Source organism: Acartia tonsa, chromosome 1, assembly GCF_053477335.1.
Source record: "Acartia tonsa isolate MP-2025a chromosome 1, ASM5347733v1, whole genome shotgun sequence".
In the NCBI taxonomy this organism is placed as follows: Eukaryota; Metazoa; Arthropoda; class Copepoda; order Calanoida; family Acartiidae; genus Acartia; species Acartia tonsa.
The window spans coordinates 5,354,544-5,371,204 of NC_137260.1; the positions used below are offsets into that span (position 1 = coordinate 5,354,544).

Here is a 16,661-nt window from a genome sequence, read left to right on the forward strand (position 1 = left end):
GAGGTTGTTTTTTTGCCTAAATATGCCAACTTCTGGGGGAAGGCCCTATCCCAACGGAACCTGTACCTGATGTGCCCTAACCTATTACTCCTAATTTCAATTTATTAAAAGGTGGTTGGTTATCAATGTTCACTAGGGTAATTTGGGTGAAATTGTAACTCACTTTGTCCATCTGTCTTTTCTGCCGCCTTTACGTTTAAGGGGAAATGTGAAATTCTCGGCTCTTATTTAACCATAGAGTTTAATATTTTAATGTAGATTCCTATAACCCATGCTCAAACGGTTTTACAAATTGGTACGTTATGGATATTTTGATAAACTTTTTTATATTAAGAAATCAACATGCGTCGTTTATATCTATATGCTAATAATATCATATAAAAGTAATTCTATTATATAAATTAGTAAGGATATGTTGCTAGTACCAAAGGATTTTGCTACTTTACAATGTAGCTTCTCATGTGTCCTAGCAATGTTTATAACCAAGCTGGAGCCAGGGAATCTTATTATCTTATTAGAATTAAAAATGAGGGGGGAAAAGGAAGGGGTTGACTCCTCGAAACTCATCTTCAGGGCTTCTACAGGCCTCTTTGGGATTGGATTATGGAATTAAACTCCCCCCCCCCCCCTTAATTGCCCCTAAAGGCCTCCATATGCGTAGCCGCTAGTATATTATAAAAGAATGGGAAATTTTAAAAGCAATGTTTTGCATAGATAAATTGATAATCTCGTCATTTGCACAAATATAGAAATGCAACAAACATTTTGAAAAGCCTTTTTTAAATTAAGAAAAAGTGACAAAATTTGTGTGGGATATTTAACGGAAAGTTATCTATAAAAAATAACAAGGACAATCATGAAGGCTGTTGAAATATTTTTTTAAAATAAGAGATAATAAAATTAATCATTTACAAATTGTGTTCAAATGTAAATGGAGCTTTTAAGATTAATCAAAGCCTTCCAATTCATCCGACCTATACTTATCTTATCAAAAGATTCTAATTGACGCACTAGATTTACATTTACAAGATCTTACATGATGCGTGTACATAATATATCCATATAATTTAGTATCTGTATAAAGAAAGAAGTAAAAGTGTCGAACTATGATGTCAGAAAAAATTAACAATTAACCAATGAAAAGCCAGTATTTGTAATGGTAAAATATATAGCAGCCTCTCATTGGTTAATTGTTATTTTTTTTCTGACGTCATAGTTCAACACTTTTACTTCTTTCTGTATAAAGAAAAAATATGGAGTAGCTTTGCTCCTATATGCTATGTAAAAAAAGTTTATGGCCGGGAATATATTTTTTCATGTACTAAGGAAAATGTAAGTGAACTAAAAATATTAATTTTCAATATAAAATTCTACATCATTTTGAATTACTATCTAATATTAACAAGGCATAATTAAAATATTTTGAAATAAACCTGACCAATCCAATATAAACTAACAAGGATGACAACATCCATGAAAGCGAAGCTCTGAAAAAGTAAGACTACGGACCTGTTGTAGAGAGTCAGAACTGAATAAGCAGAATATAAACGTATAAGTTTTAACAAAATTGTATGTAAATTTGTTGTAAAACTTCATACATGTCACTGTTTAATGACACACCTACTTACTTTATTATAGAGATACTGCGCTAATAATATTGTACTTTGTTTTCCGAGGAATCAGTATTCCAAATATCAGATATATACATATAATAGTTATAATACATAAAAAAATGTTGTCAAAAAGTTAAAAAAAACATGATTTAAAGAAACATACGTAACAATTGTAGAGTTTATACGCTTTCTAAATCGTACCCTGTTTCATCATACATAGGATTCATCATGTAAAGTTGGAAAGCGACAGTAAAATTATGACATGTCTGAAACAAAAAGAGTTTACCGTTATGCACGGTGGACAAACATATTCTTATTCTTAAATTCTTGGTAGAAAGGAAACATTCTAAATCCAAATTTTACTTAAAAAGGACCTTTTGCCGCCAATATTGTGTTCCTGTATGGCATGTATACCAGGGACTAGAGATAAGAATGTGGAAATCAATTACACCACCACCCCCACACCCAATATCAAACAAATTAATTCATAATTTTGGTAGCGGGTAAATTTTAAAAAGAAAATGTAATGGATAACAATCTACTAAAGACTATCCCTTCCCCATGGTCTATACTATCATCGAGCTTACACCTCCTAAATTATTGTGTTTCCTATAGCTATGCTACTCTTTACCTGCACATTTATTATATTATTCTATTAAATAAAGAAGTAAGTTTTTTGTCTGAAGCTTAAGAATTAAATATAACTACGAAAACTATTGAGTTCTCCTTTTCAGGGAACATTCACCTAAGTCCCAGAAAGGTTTAATGCTCATATATTTTTAGATTTAAGTTTTGGTGTGGTTTTAGGCTATCTTCTGGCCCCTACGAAAACATTTTGCAGTTGCTATTGCTATTATGTAATATTTATATCCATCACATTAACTCTAGAAGTTATACAAATTTGTTAAAATGCGGTAAAATATTTCTGAAATAAAAGACAGAATTTTTATACTAAATGCTACTTAATTGTCACTTAACTGAAACAAGGTACGAAGTTTCCAGAAAAAAATAAAGAAGATTAGTAGAACTAAACATGATTAAAATTATTCAATACTTTGATTAGATATTTTAATTTATAAAACTTTATGCATTGGTTTCTTTATCAAAAAATTGTTTTTGGTTCAAACATTTAACTCAACTTGGCCCTTACCATAGGAGATACTGTGGACGATTCCCTAAAGTAGTTGAACCCTCCCTAAAATAGTTATGAACCTTCCCATTACCTATGAGAAGCAACCCTTTAATAACGAACCATATCGGTTTATAGGTAAGCGAGATCCTTTGGTACAGACATTTACAGAGATCTTTTTACTTCTCGTTATTTAATATTTTGTAATAATTCAGCAAGGGACACAAAAGCTTATAGATATCTTTGTTACGCCTGTAAAAATTCCCTAAAAATGTGAAAGTGTGGGTCTTAATATTGGGTATTTATAAAAATGCGTACAAACAAGGGGCGTAAAAAATCTTTTTTACATTTTTAAGACAATTAGACTGTTTTTTTTTATAAAGTAGCCGAAGGTTACATAGTTAGGGTTCCCTGGAAGGGTTGAGCATAGAAAAAAAATTTCCTTTTTAATTTAAAAAAGATAAAATTTTAAAACATTTTTGTTGACCCCAATCTAAAATCAATTTTGTAACATTTTTAACACAAAATTACAAATGTGAATTATTATCATCTTAATACAGTGCATTATGTTATGAAAAGTACATTTATATAAAAGTGCATTAATTGTTAAATTTATGAGGAAAAATTTTTTTTTTAAAATCTTTAATAATCTATCTATCTATCCATCTATCCATCTATCTTTAACCTAAATAGCCTAACAATGAAATTTGTAAAATTCGCTTGGAAATTTGTATTGATCCCTCCTCCAAATAGCTTAAAACCTACCCTGGAACTCAGTATAACTTCCCTAAAAATTTTGTTATTATCGGTCCAGCCGTTTATAAGATCTTAGTTGACATACATACACACATACATACAGAACAATAAATTGATAAATAGGACAGGTTGTCTGATTAGAACAAAAATTGTTATCTAGTGTCGCATCCCCCTCATTAAAATAGCATATAACCTATGATTTACCTCTTAAGTAGATAAGTCTTTAAAAAAAATTAGTAAATAATGCTGTTCAGTGGTCATACAAACCATCAAACATCAAAGTTTGTCTTTGTAAAAGCTGAGAAAATGAGAAAGGACATTAGTGATAGACCGACGTACAATATGATTTATAAGTAGATGGCATTAATCATAAAATTTTTTAAGGGGAGGGTAATTTGTGTTTGGGGGGGGGGGTAAAAAGCGCGCTTCGCTCGCCTTAAGTTGTTTTACCCCCCAAAAAAAATGTTACCCGGGGGTAAAATTTGCTTGGGGGGGGATTACACCCCCCCTGAAATCTTATGGGAGGGGACGGGGGGTAAATACCCCCGTGATAAACTGTCGGGGTGGGGAGTAATTTAATTTTTTTTTGTTAATAATTGGGAAAATGGTACTTCTTTGAATAGACATTGTTTAGACATACCCAGTGCATTGTTAAATGAAAGGGCCATTGCAAACTATAACATATATTTTTATTTTTTATCATGGTTCAGAACTGTTTTAATCTGGTGGAACTATATAGTCTTTTGAATTTGGGCGGTAGTAAAAAATCTTGAAAGTGGAAGAAGTTAAGCGCGCGAAGCTTGCCGGAATTTTTTGTTAGGGATTATTCATTGTTTGGAGGGTGTAAATACCCCCTCCTTAATGGGTAGGGGTAATTTTTATATGGGGGGGGGGGGGAGGTAACACAACTTTAACCCATCCCCCCCGCCTTGGACGTCATTGCTCAATTGTATAGGACCTATTAGAAGTTTAATTGTAAAGAAGAATCACATTGATTTTGCATTTAGTATAGACAGACACAGATCCTGTTACTCTATTTTAAGGACTAGCTGCTAGGCTTTTATTTTTATCTCCTACATAAATTGATGTCATCTGGAGGGTTACAGACAGACTAGCCAACTAATTAAGGCAAAGAGTAGATACTCAATTATCAGGGTATTACAGGCTGATGGAATAAGTAAATCATATATTAGATGCTCAACGGTATCGAGAATATTTTCAATCAAAATTAAAGCAGTCTATCTGTAATGTCAGATAGGAATTTGTGATTCACCCTCAGACTGATATTTATATATACAAATTATAGATATGCTTTGCATAAAAAAAATATCCTCCTAGAATATAAAGTAAAGCTTTTTTGTTTGTAGCGAAGGATCTCGCTAACCACTGAACCGATATGGTTCTCCTTTAGAGAGAAACTTCGTATAGGCCCTGAGATGGTTTTAGGCTATTTTATTTTTATAAATAAGTCTGGGTATGGTTTTAAGCTTTTTTCTGCCCTTCTTTATCCCTTCGAATATAGAGCCCCTAGATGCTAGGGGCGCAGCCGCAAGTTTAATAAAAAAGCAAGGACAGCAGTGAAGTTTAGGGTACTTTCCCACAAAGTGCATATCGAGAAATGAAAGCACATTGCCATATATCAGAAATTAATTGTAAATGTGGTGGGATGGGTTTTTGCCATATGCCTAACCCCTCCATGGGGCCCTAACTCAGCGAAGTTTACACCTGATGTGTCCTAACTCTGGATGAGTTAATAATTATATATTTATTATACATTTTTATTCTGATTATTAAGTTATGGCACTCTACAAGTGTTAATGTTCGTTTGTCCTTCCGTTTCAGAGCTTCGCTTTTATGGATGTTGTCATCCTTGTTAAGTATTGTCTTAGTTTTTAAAAGCGAAGCTTTTCTATAATTAGGGTCCGTTATTTCGTCCGTCCGTAACGGATAGCTTTTTTCGTTAATTTAGGCATTTTAGAATTGTCCTGTCAAATGCAAACTTTGCATGATGATTCCTCTAGTACTTAGATAGGATTTAGAAAGCGTAGCAACCCTATTAGCGTTACCAGAATGTCCGTACGTCCATTTTAAACATGTTGATTTTTTTACTTTTTAACAACAATTTTATATGTGATAAAATGATCCGATTGATCTGATTTTTGGAATACTGATTCCTTTTACAATAAGGTACAATATTTTGAGCGAGGCATCTCTATATAATTAAGTCCTAAAAATGTCAGTATGTCTTAAAAAAGAATTCTGTATTTAAGAAGTTTTGCAACAAATTTACGTACAAATTTGTCAAAACTTATAAATTCATATTTTGTATATAAAGTTCTGGGACTCTATACAAGAGTTAATGTTCATCTGTCTTACAGTTTCAGAACTTGGCTTTTATGGATGTTGTCATTCTTGTTAGAATAATTTTTAGGTAAAGGGAAAATATTTATAGATTGAATATTGATATTATTTGTATTAACAAGTTTAAAATTGAAACTGCGATATATTATTACTTGAATATTACATCAGTATTTCATTTTCTCTATTAAAGTGAAACTGCAGCGAGCCAAAATAACGATTATCACCTTGACCCAATCCCCTCAACTCCTACCTCCAACCCAACTTTAACTGTCCTTTATCTGTCTATTTGTGTATCGATCTGGCTGTCTTTTTCATATATACTTTTTTTTTAATGTAGCCATTTCTGATTCAAAAAATATATATTTCCAGAAAAATGTAAATGCGTGTTGAAAATAATCTGTTATAATTATTTGCTCAAACTTAAGGTCGGGAAAAAGGTGTCGTGTATCTCGACCAGTTGGCTAAAATTGAAATTTCTTTTTCTTTAAAAACAAGGATGACAACATCCATAAAAGCGAAACTCTAAGACAATTAGACGAGTGTTAGAATTGAAAAAAATTTTAAAAACTGCTGAAATACAGGATAATGTTTAAGGACATAAATATATATCGAAAATAATATCACATACAAATTTGTTGTTAAAAAAGTTAAAATCAGCTTGTTTAAAATGGACGTACGAACATTCTAATAACGATTATAAATTGTACCTATCTCCTACAGGAATCCCCATGAAATGAAATTCTAACATGCCTAAAGTAACGGAAAAAACGGACGGACCAAACATAATCATAAAAAGCTTTGCTTTTAAAAATCATGTATTACATAATAGTTGAAAGGAAACAGTGGGTCATAAATAAGTTTTAAACATTTCTCGGACCTTAAGGGATAAGATATTGGAGGATAAATTAAATTACCCCATCTCTACATCAATTGTTGAAAAGTTTGAAACCAACAAATAGAATTTAAATAAAGGTACCCAAAGTTTTTTAGTCTACAAATAAGATAAAGTAGTTAGAAAGCTTTGTGTACCAGTGAAATTTATAGTCCAATGTCCCCTCCATCCCTGACATATATACCCATTTTTTCCTTGCTTTTGTAGAAAAAAATATTTAAACATTCCACCCCCTCCCCTCACAATGAGTATGTTCATATCTATATATATATATATCTATCTATCTATCTCCTTCAAATAGCTTAAAACTTACCATATTAATTTTATTATAATTGGTCCAGCCGTTACTAAGATCTTATTACATACACACATACATACAGATTGATAAATAGGACAGGTTGTGTGATTAAAATATATTAAAGAGCTAGTGTCGCATCCCCCATTAAAATAGCATAAAACCTATGATCTTTAAAACCCCCCTGAAAATTTTGCAATAATCGTTCCAGCAGTTTTCGAGATCTTAGTTGACAATCTCCATCCACCCCCCCCCTTTGCAATAATCGTTCCAGCAACTTAAACTCAACCCGAGACCTACATTAAACTTCCCTGAAAATTTTGTATTGATCAGTCCAGCGGTTAAAAGTTGTGTGATTTAACTGTTTATGAGATCTTTGTTATCACATAAATACAGAGAGATTGATTTATAGAATAGTCAACAAGATTTGCCGTTTTATAGATCTTAATTAAAATAAATAAATCCCAATAAATAAATGTTTGTAACATTCATTCAAGCCGTTTACAAGATTTTAATTAACAAATATAATAGGTTGAGCGATTTTTAAGCAGTATATTTTTTCGAGTATTTTAAGAAAAATTTATTATTTTACAAAAAAATGTAAAAAATGTAAAAAATGTCTATTTCTTGAAAACATAGTGGAGATTTTGTCAAATATTTAATTTTTTTCCCGGAGCCGGCTCCGAAAAACTGAAAAACATAATGTTAAAAACATAATGTAATTTACTTATAAAGTTTACTTATACTACACTATGAATTTCAATTTTCGGAGCCGACTGGCTCTCGGAGCTGGCTCCTCAGTTCATGTTGTATTATAAAATTTTATAAAATTTGATACCCCTTACCACAAACTTTTATAAGAAAATTTCTTTAGTTGACAAATATAGCATTTTTAACGTAAAAGTTCCGGCAAGAGATAAGACAATGACTGATAAATTAATGCACATCACCAATGATCATACACAACATTACCCCTTCTGTAGCTTATTATTAGTGGTTGAACACCCAACTTAATAAACCAACCAATCAAAATTCAATTACTAGTTGTAAAGTGAGATATATCTATTGTAAAACTTTGGGAACTAGTGAAATAAAGAGCCCAATGTCCCCTCCCTCCATTGTTTTGTTCCTTTAAATCAGTTGAACACTTATCAGAGTTATAAATCCCAAAAGGCTAGGGACGCAACCATTAGCATTTTTAAACATGGAGGGAAGTCACATTTGGCAGTTTATTTAAACTAGCCCCCAAAGTTTTGTAATAAAGTTTTCTTATTCGTTGGCTAAACAACTTTGGGGACTTTTTATGAAATTTTGACTGGTTTGTTTATTTGGTTTATTGTCTAAAAATTTTAACTACTAATTGTAATCTTCCGATGGGGTAATTTTGTGTATTATCATTAGGAATTTCATTAATTTATCGTCCATTGTCTTATCCCTTTAGATCCCTGATTTATAAATGTTATTATGGAGAAAATTTATCTATCTTGCCTCTAAACTAGATTTGAAAAGTTAAATTTTCCCAAATTAAATTTACAAAGCTATTTAACTTGTAACGCTATGATAATAGAGGTTGTAGAAATAGATATTCCAGTATGGCTTCGAAACCGATTAATATCCGCTGGATTAAAACCGGTTCTCAGGTATTCTTTAAAATTATGTATAGCTTCGAAACCGCTTGATATCCGCTGGATCAGAAGGGTTCTTAGCCGTACATAAATATCATGTACATCATCGTATTACAGTCAATTATCCACGAATATTAAAATACAAATCATAAAACTGCGAAAATGGTCACACTGATCAATGGAACAAAACAATTAGGGGTTGAAACGTTTGGACACTGAAATAAAAGAACCAACCAATAGAAGTCTCCAAAGTTTAAAAAAAGAAAGGTTATATAAACTTTTGGGACTAGTGTGATAAACAGCCCAATGTCCCCTCCCTCCATCATGGATTTGTTCTCTTTCTTATTTAAATGAAATGTATGTAAGATAAATGTAAGTTTGACTTTACCATGGCATTTCATATAAATCAAGACACAAGGCAATGGATTTATAATATAAGTGGATATATTGACATTGCAAAATTTGTCGTCAATTTAACTTGCTAATATAAACCTAATTTATTGGTAATTTCGTTCATTTAGTAGAAGTGGAGAGGATTGGGTAGAGGGGATGGATAGGGGGTATCGTTATTTTATCCAAATTCGAGTATTACTTTATCAGAGTACATTGAAATCTAATGCAACATCCAAGTAATAATATATCGATTTACTTGTTTCTCAGGGATAGTGGAATAAAAAAAATGGAAGATATTATGTTAATTTGACCATGGCATTTCATATAAATCAAGACACAAGGCAATGGATTAATAATATAAGTGGATATATTGACAGTGCAAAATTTGTCGTCAATTTAACTTGCTAATATAGAACTAATTCATTGGTAATTTCGTTAAAGGGTAGAAGGGGTGGAAAGGGGGTTTCGTTATTTTATCCAGATGCGAGTATTACTAACTCAGAGTACATGGAAATCTGGTGCAACATCCAAGTTATAATATATCGATTTACTAGTTTCTCATGGACATTGGGATACAAAAATTAAAAATAAATGTTAGTTTGAATTTACCATGGCATTTGATTAAAACTCAAGATACGAGGCTCTCAGGAATATTGAGATCGAACAATGGAAGACAATATTTAGTTTGATTTACCATGGCATTTGATAAAAATCAAGATATGAGGCTCTCGGGAATATTGGGATAGATCAATTGGAAATAAATATTAGTTTGACTTTTCCATGGCATTTCATATAAATCAAGATACGATGCAAAGCTTTTATACACTTACCTTTAGAATTCCAAATCTGTGATTCCGTTGTGGGGCGGGGGGAACCCGGTCCGTCTGGGGGTAGTATGTAGATAGGGGACTGAAAAACGGACTGAAAAAGAAAAACAAAAGTTAGCTTTTAGTAGCGAAGCTACTCTTTTATTTTGAATGTTCGCCAGTCCGTTCGTTTATCTGTCAGATACGCACGAGTTTTCGATTGCTTTTCAAGATAGACTCAATTTTTTTTGTAAAGACTGTCGATAATGCTTTGACGGTTATTTGATTTGTGCAGAAAAAAGTTTTATTTTTATTTTTCGGCTTCTTGTTTATATAAACGGTTGATTTTTTCTATAAGCTTTTTATAGTGCCATTAAAAAATGACGTCATACTGGCCTATTGACCAATTTAAATGTATACTTGCCTGCCATTGGTAATTTATTCTGTGTATTGGCCTGTCATTGGTCATATTTTTTATAGGTACTATAAAGAGCTTTTTACCCTATCAATAAGTCTTAAACTAAATTGGTCCGTCTGTCTGTAGTGCTTTCTATGAAAATATCTATAAATCATGAATCATGATGATTTGTAAAATAATCTTTATTTTCATTTTCTTATTTTCATGTAAAACTTATATCCCTTCTCATTAAGCTAATCCTAGAAAACTTATGCATAAATCCTTTTAATCTGGGTTTTCATGGTATCGCTCTAATTATACATAAAGGGTGTTAAAAAAATAAATCGCTTCACTGTTTTCAATATGAACCTTAGAGTTTTGGTCCAAAACTAATAAAAAATAATACAATTCATGCCCAAGCAATGACAATGAGATAACAATATTGAATCTACTCACCCTTCCAGAGCACTAGAGCTTAAGACCTAGCCCTTGCAGAGAAATTTGCCCTAAGCCGAAAGTGCATATTTTATTACAAATTAAGACAAATTTGTCTTTAAAAAAAAAGAACAAACCGTCTTAAGTACTTAAATTTTTGTAAATAGTTCACCATAAAGTTCGTAATTTTTTATGTAAAGGCCTTTCTAAAGACACCTTAACAAGGTTTCTAACACAATCCTAGCCAATCTGGTATAAAAAGGAAAGACCTGGCAAACATCAAGAACTAGAAATAGACAGAGCAGTCATGTCTCAAAGTTGGATAAATCTGTATTTTTGATGCCAAATTGGCAAGGATTGAGTTAGAAATCAGGTAGAAAGGTTTTTACATGCCCCTTCAAAAACTCTAAACATTATGAGTTCTATCTCCAAGATTTGAAGTACTTATGCTGGTTCAAATTGTGAACGATTGTTTTTTAACACCCTTTATAATATATTCTATACAAGATTTATTGGGTACTTAATAGAGGATAAAAATCCATGTTTTTTTATGTAGTAACATATTTCTTTCCAGTATGGCTTTGAAACCGATTAATATCGCTGGATTAGAACCAGTTCTCAATACTGAAAAATCAACTATGGCATAGTATTAAAACAATTGTTAACAAACAATAGAATTACAATTAATACCAATTTTGCTGGATCGGCCTTATATATCATAATTGTCTTTTTAATATTTGTGGAAAGCTGTCTATAATATGATGCGATAAATAAATATTATACAGAAAATGTAATTAAATGAAACTGTCTCTTATATCAAGATGTAATCTAATTATATAAAAATATGAACATATACAGTATGACCCTCGAAAAAGTATCTTTAAGGGTTTACAGCCCTTATTTCTCAATGTATCATCAAAAATAGCATATATCCGTGTTCTCTGTATATTTCCACACAAGCATATATAAAAAATTTAATTTTACCTCCATTAACACCGGAGATTTTTAGAGCTAAAGTTTTGAAAAAGTGACTGAGAAAAAAGATTTTTTTTGTTTCTCATAATTTTTGAATGGTTATATTTTGTCTTTCTGATAACTGAAGAATGGCTTACAAAGAAAAACAAGTTAACTATTTATTTCTTTTTTATTCCCCCAAAAAATACTAATTTTTAATGGCAAAAAATACTACTGAATGAATTGATTATTTGCAAATTTCAGGCTATTTACTTACCTTTATTTATGAAAAGGATTAATTATGACAGTTGCTCTGCCCCCTTTTCTGACATCTCAATCACTTAATAGGGGGTTAATTAAGCCTTTTAGACTAAAAAATCATTATGTTGTAATTTTATTTTCTTCATAACTTTTTTGTTATTTAAGTTAGGATAATAAAACAAAAACAATTTGCCTGCTATATTCATAAAGATTTATTTGTTTTTTTTTACTAAAACAATTTTGCCTAATAAGTAAGTTTTTCAAAATATCATTAAACTAAAAAGACTCAAAAAATATGTGTAAAAAAATGCTTTTAACTTAAAATCTAAATTTTTTAATTCATTTTTGTATAAAGTTTCTGCTAGTCACAAAAAAAATAAAATTTCTATCTTAATTTTGCTGAAAAAGTCTTTTCATGTTAAAAGTTACTTTTTGCTCAGTCACTTTTTCAAAACTTTAGCTCTAAAAATCTCCGGTGTTAATGGAGGTAAAGTTAAATTTTTTATATATGTTTGTGTGGAAATGTACAGAGAACACGGATATATGCTATTTTTGATGATACATTGAGAAATAAGGGCTGTAAAGCCTTAAAGATACTTTTTCGAGGGTCATACTGTACAAAAAAGTATTTGATATATGATGTAGGAATGATTCATTGCAATGTCCAGACATGTTTACAAACATTTTAATAGATTTGTATCCCTAGATGTCCAATAAAAAGGAATTCATAACACGCGAAATTTTTTTTTTGAAGTATACTATAATGAAATTCTGGATGATATAATTACAAACGAAGCCGCTTACAGTTTCTATAAAAATGACGTTATACAATACAAATAACCAATGATAGGCCAGTATACATTTTAATAAACTTATGGTTAAATATATACTGGCCATTCATTGGTTATATGTATTGTATGCCGTCATTTCTTGTATAGGCATTATAAGTTGCTTTATTCCTTACGAAATTTAACTGTTACATATTTTTAAAATTCTTCCTAAGAATGTGGTCGAAATATCCCTTCACTAAATCCTATTGGTCTAATTAATAGATTGTTCATCTAGACACTTTATATTCATTAACATATACCACTATACAAACATTCAGAGATCTAAAGGGATAAGACAATGGCCGATTATTTGATGCACATCCCCAATGATGATACACAAAATTACCACTTCTGAATATTACAATTATTGCTTGAAACTTTTACATTCAACTTAAGAGCCCTATAAACAAAATTCAAGTCCCCAAGTTGATAAGCCAACGAATAAGAAAACGTTATTATAAAACTTTTCGGACTAGTGTAACAAACAGCCCAATAATTAAGTTGCAGACAAGTTTAAGTTTTTACTCTCAATTACTCTCAATTATTCTGGAAGAGTTAAGAGAACATTAAGACAGTTGCAATTGAGAGTCCACACACAGAACACTTCTGGTTTGGGGTCGAGTCTTATTAGACCAATTCAGCTATCTACAGACATCCTACTACTACAACGAGTTTGCACAGGCGGATATTCCACCTCTTCAAAGTATACAGTTAATTAATACCTTTGTATTAATTAAACAGACAATCATCCTATTGCTTTGGTGTTTCTACACACAAACAGATATCCTACTACTTCAACGAGTGTATAGTTAATTAATACCTGTGTATTAATTAAACAGACAATCATTCTACTGTTTTGGTGTTTCCACACACAAACAGACATCCCGCTACTTCAGAACTTTCCAGCATATTTAATCAATAGTTTTGAATCATTTTAATATATTTAACCATTGCTAAATAAAGTATACATATTTAATCATATTTACTCAAAACTGCATTTAATCCAATATAAATAAATACTTTAAAAAATCTGTTTGTAGTTTGAATGAAATATTGAATCTACTCTATGGTTAACTTGTGTAAGTCTGTCTACATTTCAGTCCCCTCCCTCCCTGACAAACATGTTTTCAAAAACCCTATTAGAGTCAGTGTTACAGTACAGTCACAGAACCTTCATGTAATTAATTTTGATGTGACACCAGAAAGTATGATGCTGGATAATGGATATAGAATATACGTGGATACTATGTCACAGGGAAAATTGTCATTTAGGTTGCTAGCATGGATATCACTTATTAGTCGTTCTTATACAAGGGAAGGACATTGGGTAAAGGACGTCGATGGGGGGATCTTCATTTTACCCAGCTAAAAGTTTCACTTTATTAGATACATGATAATCTGAAGATCCAAGTAATAATAATTCCATCGGCTTGATACAGTTAAGAAAATGAAATGGCTACTGATTCATGGAGCGTATAATCACCTTATATTGATAAGCGAAGATATTCTACAAATAGGGTCAGTCAGTCCGTCCGTCTGTAACTGATTACCCTCATCGTTATTTTAGCATGTTTGAATCGTTATTACTCTATATTTGTCTTTGTTCGATTGTCTTTCAAATTTGTTATTTTAGAATGTTTTTATGATTTCTGGGTTCTGTGTTTGTCTGTACCAACCAGGATATAGCTAACCACTGAACCGATATGGTTCTCTTTCTCACCGGACCTGGGAAGAGTCATGACTATTTTTGGGGAGGGAACCACCACCCTCGCAAAAGATATCGCACCCTCAATAGCCTCTAGGGGCGTCTCGCTAGTAAAACATAACAACTGTTTATTTTATATTTTTGAACATTGGACAAATGAATGTCCTTACTGTATTATATAAACAAACAAATGCCTGTGTATATATTATATAAATATGTACACATATTTGTTAATAATAAAGATAAAGGGGTATATTAAACAGTTGGGGAGATGAAACCATTTTTATAGAAGCAGAAATATAATCTATGATTACAGTTTTGACCCTCTAAAAAACGTAATCTACCATTCTTCTTTTCCCTCTCTTGGTGATGATATCATCAACGCCGATAAGATTTTTGAAATGTACCATTTCACTTTCAATAGAGGTGAAACTGGAATGGTACATTTATGTTTACATATCAGCGTATTCATAAACATTGATTTCCTTATTTAAATTGACATTATAGTAATGGTATATTCTAGTTATTATTTGTATTTTACATAAAATTTTTTAAATTATAAATAGTATTTTATACATTTCTATGATTAACATAATTTAAAAATAGTATGTATGATTTAAACATAAGGAAAAAGGAAAAGAGGATGAATACTCACCCCCTTTTCATGGTAAAATAATACTTCCCTAACCCTAAATTTGTAAAGAAAAATTAGCAGACGAAAATCAAAAGCCGCCCAGGGCTTTTTGTAAGTCAATCATAAATAATAATGTAGAATGGTAGATTACGTTTTTTAGAGGGTCAAAAACGTATTCATAGATTATATTTCTGCTTCTATAAAAATAGATTCAGCTCCCTAACTGTTATATACATACAAACAAGGAAAAATATTTTTATGCAGGTATGGAATTTTCAATAAACAAGGACGATATCATTTCTGAGTAGCAAAGTTGAGTAATAACCGAACAAACAAAGGAAGGGGACAATGGACTGTTTATTACACTAGTCCCCAAAGTATTATAAAACATTTTTCTATTTGTTGGCTGCACAACTTTTGGTACTTTATAGTGCGTTTTGAAGGGTTGTTTTATTAAATTAAGTGTCCAAACGTTTCAACCACTAATTGTAAGTTACAGAAGAAGTAATTTGTATCATTATTGGGGATGAACATAAATTTTTCAGCCTGTGTCTTATCCATTTAGATCCCTGCGAACATACTTAAAATAAAATAAAAATAAAACTTTTATTATTACCGATAACCCGACTTAAAAAAGATCATAAGTCTTGAAAAAATTTTTAAAATAAATTATATATTGTTTTATATAAAACACCTTACTGACCCGGCTTAAGTTATAAAATTGTACCGGCACGTATGGATATGTTATTGAGTGTCGCCAGCGATCTAGCAACACCGCGCCGATAATCTTTTTAAAGATCTATGTAAAGTAGCAGTAGCTGTGGCGCACCATCAGCGCACCTCCGGTTCACCTCTGAATCGCCCCGATTCAGCGCACCATCAAAACGATTTAAAGATCTAGCTCTGATGAAATGCATTTTACCCATAAGAAGTACAGATAAACGGACGGAATGAAAGACAGACATTGTGAGTTATAGAGTATCTTCATAAAAGAATAGTTTATTATTAGTAATTAAGGTTATTATCTAGCTTTAATTGTATACAGCATAGTAAATAAACATATTTAACCTACATAAAATCTATCTATCTATCTATCTATCTATCTATATATCTATCTATCTATCTATCTATCTATCTATCTATCTATCTATCTATCTATCTATCTATCTATTTATCTATCTATCTATCTATCTATCTATCTATCTATCTATCTATCTATCTATCTATCTATCTATCTATCTATGTACCTGTAGTATAAATATTGTGGAGACATGGCGAGCACTCTGTTCCTGTATAAGGAGGATATAGTCAACGCCATTTTATAAATTCATTTATCTGAAAATATAAAATATCGGAATAAAATATTTATGTGATAAAGTTAATACAGGAAGTAACCTTCTTTATAGAAGTAACAGGATGTCTGACTCTGTGTCTGTCTGTACCGAAGGATTTTGCTAACCACTGAACCGATATGGTTTTCCCTTGCAAAGGTCAAGGGAATGCTTATACATATTTTTGGGAGGGTAACGCCAACCTCCAAAGAGTAATCACTGCTATCATGTTTTTTTATTTTTA

At 31.3% G+C, this 16,661-nt stretch overlaps 1 protein-coding gene across 1 annotated transcript in view; it reads right to left on the bottom strand.

Annotated features, from left to right (window-relative positions):
* LOC145304227 (essential MCU regulator, mitochondrial-like) overlaps positions 1–16,429 on the bottom strand; it is a 35,487-nt gene extending 19,058 nt beyond the window's left edge. The window contains exons 1-2 of the mRNA XM_080146101.1: positions 16,334–16,429; positions 9,895–9,985 (exon numbers count right to left, since the gene is read on the bottom strand). Coding sequence (XP_080002227.1) covers positions 9,895–9,985; positions 16,334–16,404 — 162 coding nt within the window. The 5' untranslated portion in view covers positions 16,405–16,429. The remainder of the gene's footprint in view (positions 1–9,894; positions 9,986–16,333) is intronic.
* Between the last annotated feature and the right edge of the window lie 232 nt (positions 16,430–16,661).